The sequence below is a fragment of the Euprymna scolopes genome, chromosome 26 (genome assembly GCF_053919585.1).
Source record: "Euprymna scolopes isolate OS-2025 chromosome 26, ASM5391958v1, whole genome shotgun sequence".
In the NCBI taxonomy this organism is placed as follows: Eukaryota; Metazoa; Mollusca; class Cephalopoda; order Sepiida; family Sepiolidae; genus Euprymna; species Euprymna scolopes.
In genome coordinates, this window is record NC_136507.1 from 16,904,598 (window position 1) to 16,919,803 (window position 15,206).

At 31.8% G+C, this 15,206-nt stretch overlaps 1 protein-coding gene across 3 annotated transcripts in view; it reads right to left on the minus strand.

The window, feature by feature from the left end:
* Window positions 1-5,816: 5,816 nt before the first annotated feature.
* The window catches only part of LOC145247931 (influenza virus NS1A-binding protein homolog A-like), a 137,514-nt gene continuing 128,124 nt past the window's right edge, over window positions 5,817-15,206 (minus strand). For all 3 annotated transcript variants that reach the window (XM_080109571.1, XM_080109572.1, XM_080109570.1), the window contains 4 exons: window positions 15,116-15,206; window positions 11,482-11,607; window positions 10,213-10,386; window positions 5,817-8,017 (listed from right to left, as the gene is read on the minus strand). The exon at window positions 15,116-15,206 is cut by the window's right edge and continues 155 nt beyond it. In XM_080109571.1, coding sequence (XP_079965697.1) covers window positions 7,584-8,017; window positions 10,213-10,386; window positions 11,482-11,607; window positions 15,116-15,206 — 825 coding nt within the window. In that variant the 3' untranslated portion in view covers window positions 5,817-7,583. The remainder of the gene's footprint in view (window positions 8,018-10,212; window positions 10,387-11,481; window positions 11,608-15,115) is intronic.

Here is a 15,206-nt window from a genome sequence, read left to right on the forward strand (position 1 = left end):
CCAGACAATTGCTATTCATTTGCGAGCTCGCCCTCTTTTGGAGGAGCTTGGTTTCCCCCAATATTGTGGGGAAACAAATGAAATGACAGAAAGCTGAACTGGCCTCTAACCAACGTTTGTTTCTGCAAGTCAACTTTTTGATTGACATTGATAAATTTCAACACTTCACTTCCTATGGCTTCCTAGCATAGCGGTAAGATCTCACGTTTTCTTTCAGCCTTCAGGTTCGAGTCTCCCTCCCTAATAACACTTTTTTCTTTTACACCTCCAAACACCTGGGCAACGCCGGGTACCCCCACTAGTCTATATTATAAATCTCACTTATCTATTTAAATGTATAAAACTTTTGACAGAGGCGACATTTTCACAAGATTGGTATCGTTTTGAAGCTCGACTCTTCGGATAACGAATATCAAAAAATTGGCTAAAAACATTAATCTTTTCTACAAGGAGGGGTTTGCTTTTTTTGCAGATATTTTCGAAAGTCATCCCCTCTTTTCGATTGATTAGCCCTAATCTAAACCTTCGCCATTCTGGTTTGGTGATGGACGGAACAGCAAAGACATCACTTTTTTTTCTCCCCCCCCCAACCTTTGAGGTTTGGGTTCAAACCTGCCTGCCTACAACGCTTAGCAACAATGATAGAACAACGGGCTGTGAAAATTCTGTGGGTCAGTTGATAACTTTTTTTTTTTTTTTTTTTTTGCATGAAGTGGTCTGTAGGTTCAAACTCTGCACGTAAATTTCTTAATGTTTTTTTTTTTTTTTTTTGTTAACTGCAAAGAATTTTGTCTATCTCTTCTCTACTTATATATAAAGGTACTTTGTGTGTGAGTTCGTTCCCTATAGACTCCAAAACGACTAGGCCGATTTTGAAAATTTTCACATGTACCTGGGAGTGTTTTTAAATTAGGTATTCCGATACAATACCTCTGATAAGTATCAAAAACTGATAGTCAAAGAAGAAACAGTCCAATTTTGCTCAAAGTTAACTTTTACACAGCCTACCAACATAATTGCATTCAAAAAGTTTTACCACCACAAAAGCAGAATGGCTCAGCCTATAAAATCAACAGTAGGTTCTCTACATTGCAATGTAGACTACACTGAATTGTGGACAAAGTCACTACGAAGAGGCACGTGAAGCTTCCTCCCAGTGCACAGCGGTGAGTTCCTGACTAGAGTAGGCAATCAATTGATTTAGTTGATGAATGAGTGATTTCGATGACAATAAAATTATTAGAAGAGTAGAACATTCGTTAATCCTCTTTAAATCCGAGCAATGTCAGGTCGCCCTACTAGTTTGTGTAAAAATGGTGAATTATTTTACCGGAAATGACGTGATTTCTCTTTAATTTAACTAGCCATTTACTATTGTTTATATTGAGATTGCCAATCCTTCATTTATAGGCAGAGGTAGGGGGATCGTTAATCTTAATTAAAATATACTACCCAGGCTCTGTTTAAGGGGAAGGGGAGATAAGGTCGCTGGAATGTTGAGAACAGATACTACAACTTTGATCTTAGCCAAACTCCCAAGTAACTGTAATAAAGAGTAGTTTCCAAGCAGGCAGGCATCTCCCTTAAAAAAAAAAAAAAAAAAAAAAAAAAAAATACATAAAAAAAAATACATAAAAAAATTGACACAGAATATATTTTGTCCTTATTTGTCATATTCCAAAAATAACGTAAGTAGTGTCTGTTTTGTTATCACAAAACAATCTCTGAAGCATTATCTCCTGGGTTTGTGTTTAGTATTAGTTTAGGAAGGGGAGGGAGGGCATTTTTTTTTTTAAATAAAAAAATGAAGTAGAATACGGACCATGCTAAAATAATATTTAGAAAGCCATTCTTAACATGGGCGGGAAGGGTATTTTTATTTTTATTTTTTTAATTCTGTACTTTCACCTTATTTAATAAACAAAAAACTGACTTATGCAGAATATGGCCTGTGCTAAAATGCTATTTAGAAAGCTATTCTTAACATGTGGAGGGTATTTTTATTTATTTAAAAAGCAATTTTTAAACTAGTCTTTCACCTAACAAATAAAAAGTGACTTATGCAGAATACAGACCATGCTGAAATAACATTTAGAAGGCCATTCTTAATATGGGAAGAGGATGTTATGTAACTATTCTGTACTTTCACCTAACAATTTAATAAATAAAAAGTGACTTATGCAGAATAGGAGGCCCATCTTCCCAGGCTTTACCGTCACAAATGGGCCTGCTCAGGCATTTTTATTTTTTTAGAACTGCCCGCCTATGGTACTGTACCACAGACCTGCTTTCCAGCTGTCTACAACACGGGCGTCTTCAAGTTCTGAGTCATGAAATTTTTGACACCTCTAACAGAAAACTGCGAATAAAATATAAAAAACTTATAATTTCTTTTTTTTAAAGTGGGTTGTTTATTTTCTGTATGGAATATACTTCCAAAATACACTATTAAAGTTGTTTAAAAAATAGAAATATTTTTTTATTTTTTAAAAAACAGTGTTTACAAAGTGCCGGTGCACGTTCAACCAGCCATTTTTTTTTTTTTTTTAACGCATGAAATCAATTGAATTTTATGAGTGAAATTTTTTTCAATTGTTAAACTTTAAAAATTTATGAATTTTTCTATTGGTTCAATTTTTACGATATTTTCTGAGTCAATGTGAAATTTTATGCTCTTTCCATTAAACCAAATATAATATTTTAGACAAACGTTTTTTTTTAAAATTCTTCCCCCCCCATTTTGAAATGTCTATTAAAATTTAAATAATTTACGTAGCAAAGTTTTATATATCATAAATTGAACATCAATAAATAAAATATTCTAATTTAAACAAACAAAAAAAAAAAGTATCGGTCAACTGGATGTTTTGTTGAACAGAAAATAAGTGAATGTGCTTTTTTTCAACTATGGAGGCTCCAAAATACTAATTTTGGTTAACAGCACGCAATAAAAAGACATTAATTCTGGCGTTTATAAGTCACCGTAATATAATCACGAAAAAAATCAGATTTCTCTCCCTTTATTTGAACAGTCAATAAATCTGATTTTTTTTTTTGAATCCTTGTTTAAAAAAGTATTTTATTTAAAAAGGACATGGAATATAAGTATAAATATGGATAAATTCTTAATGGAAGTATGCATGAAATAGAATTTTTCATAGGCAAGTGATTTTTTGGAATTTATATATATTTTTTATAATCGAACTAAGTAAAATTTTGTTGATTTTCTTTAAATCTTTTTTAAAAGAAAACAGATTTAAAAAAAAAAAAAAAAATATTACATAATTTGCTATTAAAATTTTTTTTAAAATTTGTTCTTTGCTCCTTTAATTGAAAAAAAAAAAAAATAAATAAAATAAAATTAGGGTTTGAATTACATTTTTCAAGTAGTTATAAGCTTTGAAAGATAGTAAGTTTATTTATTCAAGCTCATATACTGCATTTTTAATGGCCGATTCTGATACACCTAACCTTGCACTCATTAACTCTTACTTTTAATCACAAGAGAGTCAAGGCCCAAAGGTAAGAAAAAGTTTCTTATCATTTGCTCCAATGTTATCACTACGATAACAACATTAATAGCTTTGACACATCCTCATCCATTGTTGTACACATCATCTCTTTATCCCCCTCTCATGGCAGGAATATGTTGTAGCCTGAAAGTCTTTGTGATAGTACGAAGATACACAACACAACACGAATACTTGACAGAAATCAGTTAACTTCTGTGCGTGATACTGTCACATCACACAGAAATAGGAAGCCTAACCCTTGTTTACTGATAGCTGTCTGTGTCAGTCTCTAGTGATTTTTCTATTTCCCCTCTCTCGGCCTGATCTACTCTCTGGGACCTTCCAGCGACCAACTGTTTTCAACTGTGTCTAGCTCACAACTGTCTTTCTCAGGGTCCAAACTCTGTCAGTTGAGAATCCAGTGGGATACTTGACCGTTGCAAAATCTTCTCAATTAGGCACTATTGTAAAAACACTTACCTCAGCAAACTGCTCCCCAACATCATAAAACTAGATATATCACTATTGTTTGGTGCTTTTCTTAGAGTCATTGCTCCACCTTCTATCAAGTTTCTTTTGTCTACTGATAAACCTTTTTTCCTTTTGTTATATTTTTTTCAAATTTTAATTAAATTAAAAATCAGTTTCATAAGAAAAACTAGTAAATTCAAGACATGAGCTTCTATCATGTAATCATAAACGTTGGTTTAAATTTAATAAATATAAACCACCTTAAATCATTAAAAATTACTCATTAGTAAAAATAGATTACTTTTTTTTTTTTTTTTTTAATAAATTAAGTTAGACTAATTACCGCCCTTAGACTCGTAAATCAAATAATAAATAAAGCCAATAACACATGACAATTATCTCCCCTTAAAAACTTGCAAAATAAATATTCTCTCTCTATAGATATTAACTGTAGCGTCTTTAAATCAAAATACGCTAACGGAAACAATTTACTGCACGAGCGTCGCCCTTTTAAAATTCATCATTCAATAAAATAAAAAGCTATAGCAAACATCTAAATGACTACTTTAAATACAGTTCCTGATTTCAAAAAAAGAAAAAGGTAACTATATCTATATATTTTTAAATCAAATTTATTATGTAAATTAAAAAAAAATATATATTTTTTCTACTCATTTCTATCTCTAACCTATACTAATTTTCTTATAAATTTTAAATCCAAACCTTTTACTTCAATTTTTCAGATTCATCTGCCTTACTTTTAATGCTAGGTTTATTTTTGGTGTCTTTTCAATTCAATAGAAATCCTCCTAAATTTGCTGATGAGACCGTGCTTACCAAAAAAACTATGTATAATTGTTTTACGTGACTTCATGTATACCACAAATAAAAAGCACGGATTTCCGAAACGATCGTACAGATAATTGACTTTGTTGTTGTTCCTTCTTATGAAACTGATTTTTAATTTAATTAAAATTTGATTTTTAAATTTAAAAAATTTTTTTTTTAATTTTTAAATTATAAATCACATTACTTAATATATATATATATATATATTTATTCAGTTTTCACTCCAAACAAGGCAACGTGCCACTGAAGTAAGGGGCTACTATCGGGAACATAAGTTGCAGGTACGTTATGAAGGGAGATGAGCAGCAAGATGTCTGTCCACATTACACTTGAACTTCTGCATGTCAGTACAGTTGAGAAAGCAGAATCCCGGAAAGGAGTTCCAAAGTTTAGCAGTTCTGGGGAAGAAACTATTGGAGTAGAAGGCTTTCTTACATCTAGGGATCTCTACTGTGTAGAGGTTGGGGTTTAGCTGCTTGTCGGAGGTATATATATATATATATATATATATGCGCGTATAGTTATAAAGGTTATAGAAGTACCCGGTCCTATTTGGGAGAGTGAGAGGATTTTTCAATTAGAGGGAGAAATATGAGCTACTTCATTTTTAGATCTAAATAGAATGTGCTCTGATGAACTCGTTGCACTTGTGCCCCCTCAACATACATACCCGCTCAGCAACAAAATCACTATTGAGGTCCTGAAATGTATTTCTACTTAATAGTTTTTCCCCTTGAATAGCTAGACTTTGGAATTCTCTTCCTGCTACCTGCTTCACTGATTGTTCTGATGTGCAGAAGTTTAAATGTAATGTAAAATAACGTCTTGTTAATCTTTCCTAGGCATAGTCCCACCAGTTAGAGTGAAATAAACTGACTCCGGGTAAATGTTGTCAAACCGCAAGCAATAATAATTAAAAAAAATAATTAAAACAAAGCAAAGATAAATGAATAAAAAAATTAAAAAAAAAAGAAAAAAAGAAAAGTCTTTTGAAAGGCTTTTATTTATCTTTTTCCCTTTTCAAATATATATATTTTTTTCAATGTGGAAATGGAATTTTTTTGGTTGAAGATCTTTCTCTTTGGAATGGGGTAAGATGTAAGGAAAGAAAATAAAAAGGGATTTTTTTTTTTTTTGTTCATTTCTGAAAATTTTAAGTTTCATGAAAATTGATTGTACGACGGAGAATTGAAAGTTTCGCAACATTTTAGAATTAGTGCAGACCTGCAGCGTCCGGTGCAATTATGAGCAGGAGATAATTCACTAAGGTTCCATTCCAGACAGTCAAACCATCTACACCAACCTAGCTGACACATGCCAGTGGGAGGGTAAAAATATACTCTGCTTTGGTCGGATGAAAGCGAACTCTTCTAGCTTGAACAGCCTGGAATAAACTCAAGGAATTTGAACTGATAGCAGACAGTGTATAAGTCCGGGTTTAGCCGGATTGCAATATGTTCCGATACTTGTCTCATGATGCTGAAATGGAGGAGCTCTTTGAATTGAAGAAGAACAGATCTCACCACGGAATCAAAGAACTGGTAGAAAGTTTACTCAAGACGAAGCAACACAATGGCGTCTACTTTAAATGCTATGCTGCGTTTGACGAATAAAGCGAATAAGTTATCAAAATATTGCAAAACTTTTTGACTCTTCCGAGTATTTGCTCTTTTTTGTTTCACGCAATTTCAGAAACTATTTCAAATCAACACACAATCACCAAAACTGTGTGTTTTTTTTCTTCTTTTTTTGTCGGAAGTTCTCTATTTTAAAGTTTGATGATAAAAAATGAGTTTGTTTTTCTTTTTGGTTTTCTTGCAACTCCAACAGAAAGAAAAGAAAGAAAGGAAGAAAAAAATGGTGAAGTTGCATCACATGTAACAACACATTCAAATAATGGAAAACTTTCACACAACTGCAACAAATGGCGGACGTATATACTACCCCTCCTCCCCACTTTTTAATTTCATTTTTTTTTTTTTTTTTTTTATTATTTGTATATAAAAAATAAAAAAGTTTATCTCCAGTTCTTTGAAATACTATCAACTATCAATATTTCAGGACTGCAATAAAAATAAAAAGTAGCGTTTAGTATAAAACTATTTATACAAAACATTATCTGGCTACACATTTGTAAACATGTTTCAGTTAAAGCTATGAATTAGCTAGACTTCCTCAGATTAGACTGTTCTCAATGGATGAGGAGGTTTAACTAATTCATAGTTTTGCCTGAAACGTGCCTGCAAATGTGTATGTAGGTAAAAAATGTCTATAGTTTTATACCTAGTAAATGGCTCTATTTATTATTGAGTACTTTTATACAGGTATAAAAAAAATTCACTAGATTTTACTTTGTGAATGTAGACATACAATTAAAAATTTATTTTTTTAAAGCAGTCCTCCACTAAAAAAATTTTTTTTGACTGCTTGAAATATTAAAAAAAAAAAAAATTACAAAAACATTTTATGCATCACACATACGACCATTTTTTTTTTATATTGGTTCACGAAATTACTTTTTTCAAACCAAAATATCCTTTTAGAATGGGAATCACTTTATGTCAAATCTACATAGCAGACTGAAACCTCTCCCACTTCTCTAAATAATCTGATATTAAAATTCACCAGTAATACAAAGAATTAAAAAAAAAAAAAAGTTAACACGCTTAAAACATACGTCCGACCAACAAATCACATCACTCACAACATTCTCAGTTTCTCATTCATGCATGGAATTTCATTTTCACCCGTTCAAGAAACTTCGCTGCTTGTGTCCATTTTTGTCTGCACTACATTTCCGTTACTCGTCGTACCGTTTGTTTGTCCGTTGCTGGATGCACTAGAAAAACCCTTTCCCCGACTCTTTTTGCCGATTTTCTTTCGAGGTTCACTCAATTCGTTGCAGTTGCCGTTCGAACTCCCAGAACCATGCCAAATGTCATCGACGGGGGCATAACAACACCATTCTTCTGTAGTTGCTTCAAAATACTCGAGGGAATCCAGAAATCTCTTGCCACTGAAACCCCCAACAGCAAACAGTTTATTTCCATAGGAAGCGACACTGACGTTAGCTCGCTCAATGCCAAGCTGAGGACCCAGGTACCAGCAGTCGTTGTCAGTATCGTAAATCTCTGTGGAGCGTAAAGATTGCGTGCCATCATTGCCGCCAATGACCATGATTTTTCCTACAAATAAAAGCAGAAGATCAGGAGGAAATTGCCGAAATAACGATTTTCTACGCTTCGTAATAAACAAGCCGAGCATACGAGGTCCCCCTACACGAGTGAATGATTTTGGAGCAACTTTAAACCAATAATAACTCCGGGGATTTTGGCGGGGGGGGGGGGAGAGAGAGAGAGAGAGAGAGAGAGAGAGAGAGAGAGAGAGAAAAAAATCAGAGTTATTCCTGAAAATCCGTTCGGGGGGGGAAAAAAAAAAAAAAAAAAAAAAAAAAAAATGAGTGCTATTTTCTAACGACAAAACCGTTTTTATTAATTATTATTGAAACTTTATTTTCCATTGCTGGTACTGATTTTAAACAATTAAGAAAACCAAAACCCATATCTCACTACACCCACACACGTTAGTGTACATATGTTTGTAACAATATATGCACATATTACATAGGTTTTTGCAGCAATCCAAAAATGAAAAACTATAGCTAAATATAGGGAGTCTAAAAAAAAAAGTGCTTATATTATCTGCAGTATCATTCAAACACTACTATGTTTGAATATATGATTAAGTAGCAGTTTTAGTCATTTAGAACTGCTTTAAAGCTTCACCACTCACTCATTTTGCGACCAAATTTCAAACAATTATTACAATTTATAGATCACATTCTCAACTATATTGTGAAAAAAAAAAAGTTCAATTTTCGTTCAATAAAACCAAAGTTATGATTAATTTACTAGTGTTCAAAATCATAAAAATTCGCAAGGAGGTGAGCGACATTTTTTATGACTGGTTTCCATAGCTTCAGCGACTAGTATTGCTACTAATTCATTGGTCTCGCGAAAAGAGAAGTAACAAGTGAAATAGAAAATCAAAGCAGACGAGTGCCGTACATTGTTATTACGTATGTGTATGTTATGTTTATGGGAACAAAAAATAAGACAAATTAAAAAAAGGAACAAGTGAATTTACTGGAAGCGTGAAAAAATCATGGATTACAATAGAAAAATGCGAGCATGAAAAGTAATATGGTTAAGCTTAAACATGGAAAAGAAAAGGAAAAGATATTCAAGTAAAAAAATATAATAAATTTATAACTTAAAATTTTGCAGCATTAAAAATTGATTATATAATGCTAAATTGAATTAAAAAAAAAAAAAAATCCTAATGCTGCAATATTTTAAGTTATAAATTGATTATATTTTTTACTAGAATATCTTGCCCTTTTCCATGTTTTAGCTTAACCATATTACTTTTCATGCTTGCATTTTTCTATTGTAATAATCACATGGATTCTAGTTAGATCACCAAAGTTAAGCAACATGGAACCTGGTCAGTACCAGATGGGTGACCAGCTGAGAATACTGGGTACTATATGTATGTAAATGTCAACACCGCCATGCAAGAGCTGCAAAAACCTAACGTTGTTATCTCCCATGACATGAATATATATCATGCGACTGGAGACTATGAATTTAACATTTCCATGAAACTTCCTCCTATAGAGGAAGCTGGTTTAGCATGCCTAAGTTGAGTACTGCTTCGGTACGGTAGACCGTTATCTGGACAATAGCTCATCAATTTGAACATTTGTGAAGAGGATTCGTCAATTACATTTATTTTTGGTATTCAAGGTTATTCCATTTCACTATGATCATAAAGGTTTTATTATCATTAGAAGTGAGAGTACATTTTTTTTTAGGCACCCTGTATTTAGTGGTTACAATGGAAATTTTGTACAAACATTAAACATGATATGAGTAAAAAAGTAACAGAACGGATTTTCCGGGAAAACTCCAGTTCCAAATTTTTCTGTGTATGTCTATTTAGTAGTTTTGCATGATGCTGAACTCAAATTTAATTATGTTAAAGCCTTGGAGACTTGATGGACTTAGTCATTTCTTTTTTTGCATGGTGTAGAACTCAAATTTACATGTGTTAAGGCCTAAAACTGCACCGTTTGTTCATTTTCACCAGGATTTGACGGCCCCTGGGGACTTTTGGGGCTAAATGAGGGGGTGGGGAGATGCTGAACTTAGTCATTTTTTTTTTAATGCCTCGTTCACTGTGCACTAACAGGGGACCATGCATGCTTCACTTTAAATTAAATTTTATTTGGTTTTCGATTTGATGCAAATTCTTGTTTCATAAACTTAATTCTTAAATGCAAATTTCATGCCAAAAATAAATGGAACAAGCTGCTTACCATTAATAATGTCAGCTCCTGCACCTCTACGGGGTGTGTTGAGAGAGCTGTAAACTTGCCATTTGTTGATTATCGGATCATAAACTTCTACAGAATTTAAACAATTCCAACTTGCACTGCCACCAATTGCAAAGATTTTGTCATTATACACACAAACGGCTGCCTGGAAATGACCTGCAAAAGAGTGAGAGATTAAATAAAAATTATATAAAGTAGATGTAAAACCAAACAATGATTAAAAAAACAAAAAAAAAAGTGGGGGTGAGGGCAAGGAATGAAAGCTTATCTCTTAAATTGACATTTTTTTAATTTTAAATTGTAGAACTAAACAAAGGAGATAGGTCAGTTTGTCATACAGAATTGGTTACAGGAGATGAAAATTTTAAAAATATAACTGTTATTCAATAAATTTTATTATTCTAATCAATTTTTCATAATTTAAAATTTTTAAAAAATAATTTTTACATGCCATGTAATTACATAAGTGCTTTTTAACTTTTTTTTTTTTTTTATATCTAATTACTTTAGTTTCACAAGGGATGGTATGCAAGATCGGAGCGTGCAAGAGATTGTCCTTGGGGGATGAGAAGAGTTGGGATTACCAAAAGTTGGTCAAACAAAATGTAAATCAAGTCTGGAATTGAGTGAAGACTACACCGATAGAATTTGGATTTGTTCTGACGATTTGAATCATTGGTTGCGTGAAAGCAATTTTGGTAAATGTTATTGGCAGAATCGTTGGTTGTTTATTACAGGAATGTGCGAAAGCAATTTTAGTAAATGCTATCGGCAGAATCGAAATTATCAGAACTTATTTTCTTGGTGGGTGACAAAGACATCCTAAATGCTTACTTTCACATGAAGGAAAGGGGTGGAGAAAAAAAAAAAAAAAAGGGGGGGGGGAAGGGGGGGGGGCGGAGAAAAAAAAAAAAATCATGGTACATCTAATATGGGACTATGTAAAACCGATGATACCAATGGTGTAACGAAATAAATTACGCAATGAATAATCCCTAAATACTTAACTGGCACAAACTTTCACATGCCTCACCCCAACATCACTAAATAATTGAGGGGTCAAACTAATCTTTCAAAAATGTTTTGCTACTTTATAACAAAATTATTTTGAGCTTTATAAAAAAAAAAAAAAAAAAAAAAAAAAAAAAATCACAGTTGTAGTTATTTTCTAGTTTATATTAATAGCTTTCCAACCTTATAAACCAATGTTTTCCAAGGGATGAAAGAGAGAGAACAAAAATGTTGCCTTACCAGCATTAAGAGGGGCAATATTTGTCCAAGTATTGGTGTTTGGATCATAGACCTCACATTCAGCAATGCAACACTGGCCTGCACTGCCACCAATGCAATAGAGACGGTTGTTTAAGCTAACAGCACCTGAAAAGCAAAAAAAAGTTGTTTTTTTTAAATAAATAATTAGTAGAGAGCGTCTGACCTTAAAACATGCCTAAATATATTTATGCAGATTTTATATTTATTCTCTATTGCATATTACATTGTACCTAATATATAGTACTTATTTCAAAAGTAAAACGGGGGAAAAAAAAAGAAAGAAAAACGGGGGAAAAAAAAAAGAAAGAAAAACGGGGGAAAAAAAAAAGAAAGAAAAACGGGGGAAAAAAAAAAGAAAGAAAAACGGGGGAAAAAAAAAAGAAAGAAAAACGGGGGAAAAAAAAAAGAAAGAAAAACGGGGGAAAAAAAAAAGAAAGAAAAACGGGGGAAAAAAAAAAGAAAGAAAAACGGGGGAAAAAAAAAAGAAACGGAAAAAGGAAAAAAAAAAGAAACGGAAAAAGGAAAAAAAAAAGAAACGGAAAAAGGAAAAAAAAAAGAAACGGAAAAAGGAAAAAAAAAAGAAAAAAGGAAAAAAAAAAGAAAAACGGAAAAAAAAAAAGAAAAACGGAAAAAAAAAAAGAAAAACGGAAAAAAAGAAAGGAAAAAAAGAAAGGAAAAAAAGAAAGGAAAAAAAGAAAGGAAAAAAAGAAAGGAAAAAAAGAAAGGAAAAAAAGAAAGGAAAAAAAGAAAGGAAAAAAAGAAAGGAAAAAAAGAAAGGAAAAAAAGAAAGGAAAAAAAGAAAGGAAAAAAAGAAAGGAAAAAAAGAAAGGAAAAAAAGAAAGGAAAAAAAGAAAGGAAAAAAAGAAAGGAAAAAAAGAAAGGAAAAAAGAAAGGAAAAAAAGAAAGGAAAAAAAAGAAAGGAAAAAAAGAAAGGAAAAAAAGAAAGGAAAAAAAGAAAGGAAAAAAAGAAAGGAAAAAAAAGAAAGGAAAAAAAGAAAGGAAAAAAAGAAAGGAAAAAAAGAAAGGAAAAAAAAGAAAGGAAAAAAAGAAAGGAAAAAGGAAAAGAAAAAGGAAAAAAAAAGAAAAAAAGGAAAAAAAGGAAAAAAAGGAAAAAAAAGGAAAAAAAGAAAAAAGGAAAAAAAAAGGAAAAAAAAGGAAAAAAAGGAAAAAAAGGAAAAAAGAAAAAAGGAAAAAAGGAAAAAAAAAGGAAAAAAAAGGAGAAAAAAAAGAAAAAAAAGGGAAAAAAAAAGAAAAAGAAAAGGAAAAAAAAAGGAAAAAAGAAAAGGAAAAAAAAGGAAAAAAAAGAAAAGGAAAAAAAGAAAAGGAAAAAAAAGAAAAGGAAAAAAAAGAAAAGAAAAAAAAGAAAAGAAAAAAAAGAAAAGAAAAAAAAGAAAAGAAAAAAAAGAAAAGAAAAAAAAGAAAAGAAAAAAAAGAAAAGAAAAAAAAGAAAAGAAAAAAAGAAAGAAAAGGAAAAAAAAGAAAAGGAAAAAAAAAGGAAAAAAAAAGGAAAAAAAAAGGAAAAAAAAAAGAAAAAAGGAAAAAAAAGGAAAAAAAAGGAAAAAAAAGAAAAAAGGAAAAAGGAAAAAAGGAAAAAAAAAAGGAAAAAGAAAAAAAGGAAAAAGAAAAGGAAAAAGAAAAAAAGGAAAAAAAAGGAAAAGAAAAAGAAAAAAGGAAAAAAAGAAAAAAAAGGAAAAAGAAAAAAAAGACTTGTGTGCCATCAGCTAGAATCAAAATCAAAACATTTAGCGCTCCACATGCGTCATCTGTTGGAGCTATTGACAGCCAGACAAGATTTTAAATTAAACCACTTGAAAGCTATAAATGAATTTGCACATGCAGAAAAGTAATAAAAATGTGTCAGCAAGTTGAAAGAAACATTTTTGCATTTCAACTTGCTGACACTTCTATACACGTTATTCATCCATCCAAACAAAGATTTTACTCATTATAAACCACCCGTGGTGTATGATTACTATTTCCTGTTAATTTCAGTGTTACATGATCACCAGTTTAAGAATTTATCAGTTAAATATTTAACTAGATCCAGATTTTTACATATAGATTAAAATCATTAACAAAGTAAAAACCTATCACTCTTTCCTTTCTCCAGTTTAATTCAATATGGTTTTTAATTTTTAAGATGAGGAGTAGTCATTCGTATTATTTGGATTCTTCAGACTACTGTTCTCATCCTGAGTTATTTTCATGTTTCCTATTTACAATGCCTCCTCACGGGACAGAGTTAGACACCAGGGTCGTTTTTTAATGTGGAGAAAAGGAACAAAAATAAAATTGTCTCAGTCATGAAGGATTTCTCCTCCACTGACAGAACAAGAAATTGAAGTGTAAATCTGAACAGATACTACACTTTGATCTTGACCCGAAGGCCAAGAATGTTATTTTCATGTTCTGATCGATATAACCTCCAACCTTCTTCAGGTGTATCTTATTGATCTCTGGGAATCTGCACAGAATTTTTAACAGAACCATTTATTTATTTAATCCATCAGGGGTAGCATGTTCTTGTTCTGTCAGCCAAGACTGGGTAGAAGTTAACTGTATTTTGGGTGTCACCTGTACTGAGGATTAAACCTTTAACCTCTATAATAGTATAACTGTTATAACTTGATTTTACTAAGATTTTTGTTTCAAATGTTAATTCAAGACAAGAATGAAGGTAAATGTTTACTTCAACAACAACAGAACACCGACCAATAAAATTTGTTTTTTTATAGGTTTTCAGGGTCGCTGACAACGAATCTGATATTCAAACCCGTCGCAAATTTACTGTTTGCATGGTATTAACCCCTGAACCCTCACTATTTTGTACCAACTCACCGCCCCTACCTCTCCACGGTCTGTGGAGGAGAAGGGGGGGAGGGCACATAAATATAAATAGAATTTTTGTGAAAAATTAAATAGTTCTGTTTGGTGTATGTCAGCGCATTACTTACAGGATAAACAGTAAATTAAACTGCAGAAGCACCTGTTAAATGTTGTACATTGAATACTCCCCCTCTTATATATATATATATATATATATATATATATATATATATATAAAAAAAATGCTTTTGTAAATCGCTCGTAAAAAACTTAATTTTTTTAGATCAATTAAAAATGCATCAAAAACTACGCAACACAGAAAAATGAACCACATTTTTTTTTATTTTCTGAAAACTTGTTATTTCAAATGTCTGCTAAAAAATTCTTCCGTGATGTGACAAGTCACCTTACTACGCGCGCACATGCGCGAACGCATCCTGTAAAAATAGCATAAACGATGGCGGTGAGTTGGCACAAAATAGTGCGAGGGTTCAGGGGTTAATACCATGCAAACGGTAAATTTACGACGGGTTTGAATATCAGATTCGTTGTCAGCGACCCCAAAAACCTATAAAAAACCCAAATTTTATTGGTCGGTGTTCTGTTGCAGTTAAACATTTACCAAATGAACAGACAGGCGAAATGTTAAAAATCACTTAACAAAATAAAAAATGAATGACACTTGGGCAAGAACGTTATTTTTAACAAATATTAGGTTTTAAAATTTTGAACGCTACTATATATATATATATATATATTCGAATCCCGAATGAATAAATGAACACACCTGGGCAAGAACGTTGTTGAAGCATTTCAGCCACGAATGTCCACTTATTTGTTTCTGGGTCAAAACATTCAACCGAACGTAATTCGGTATG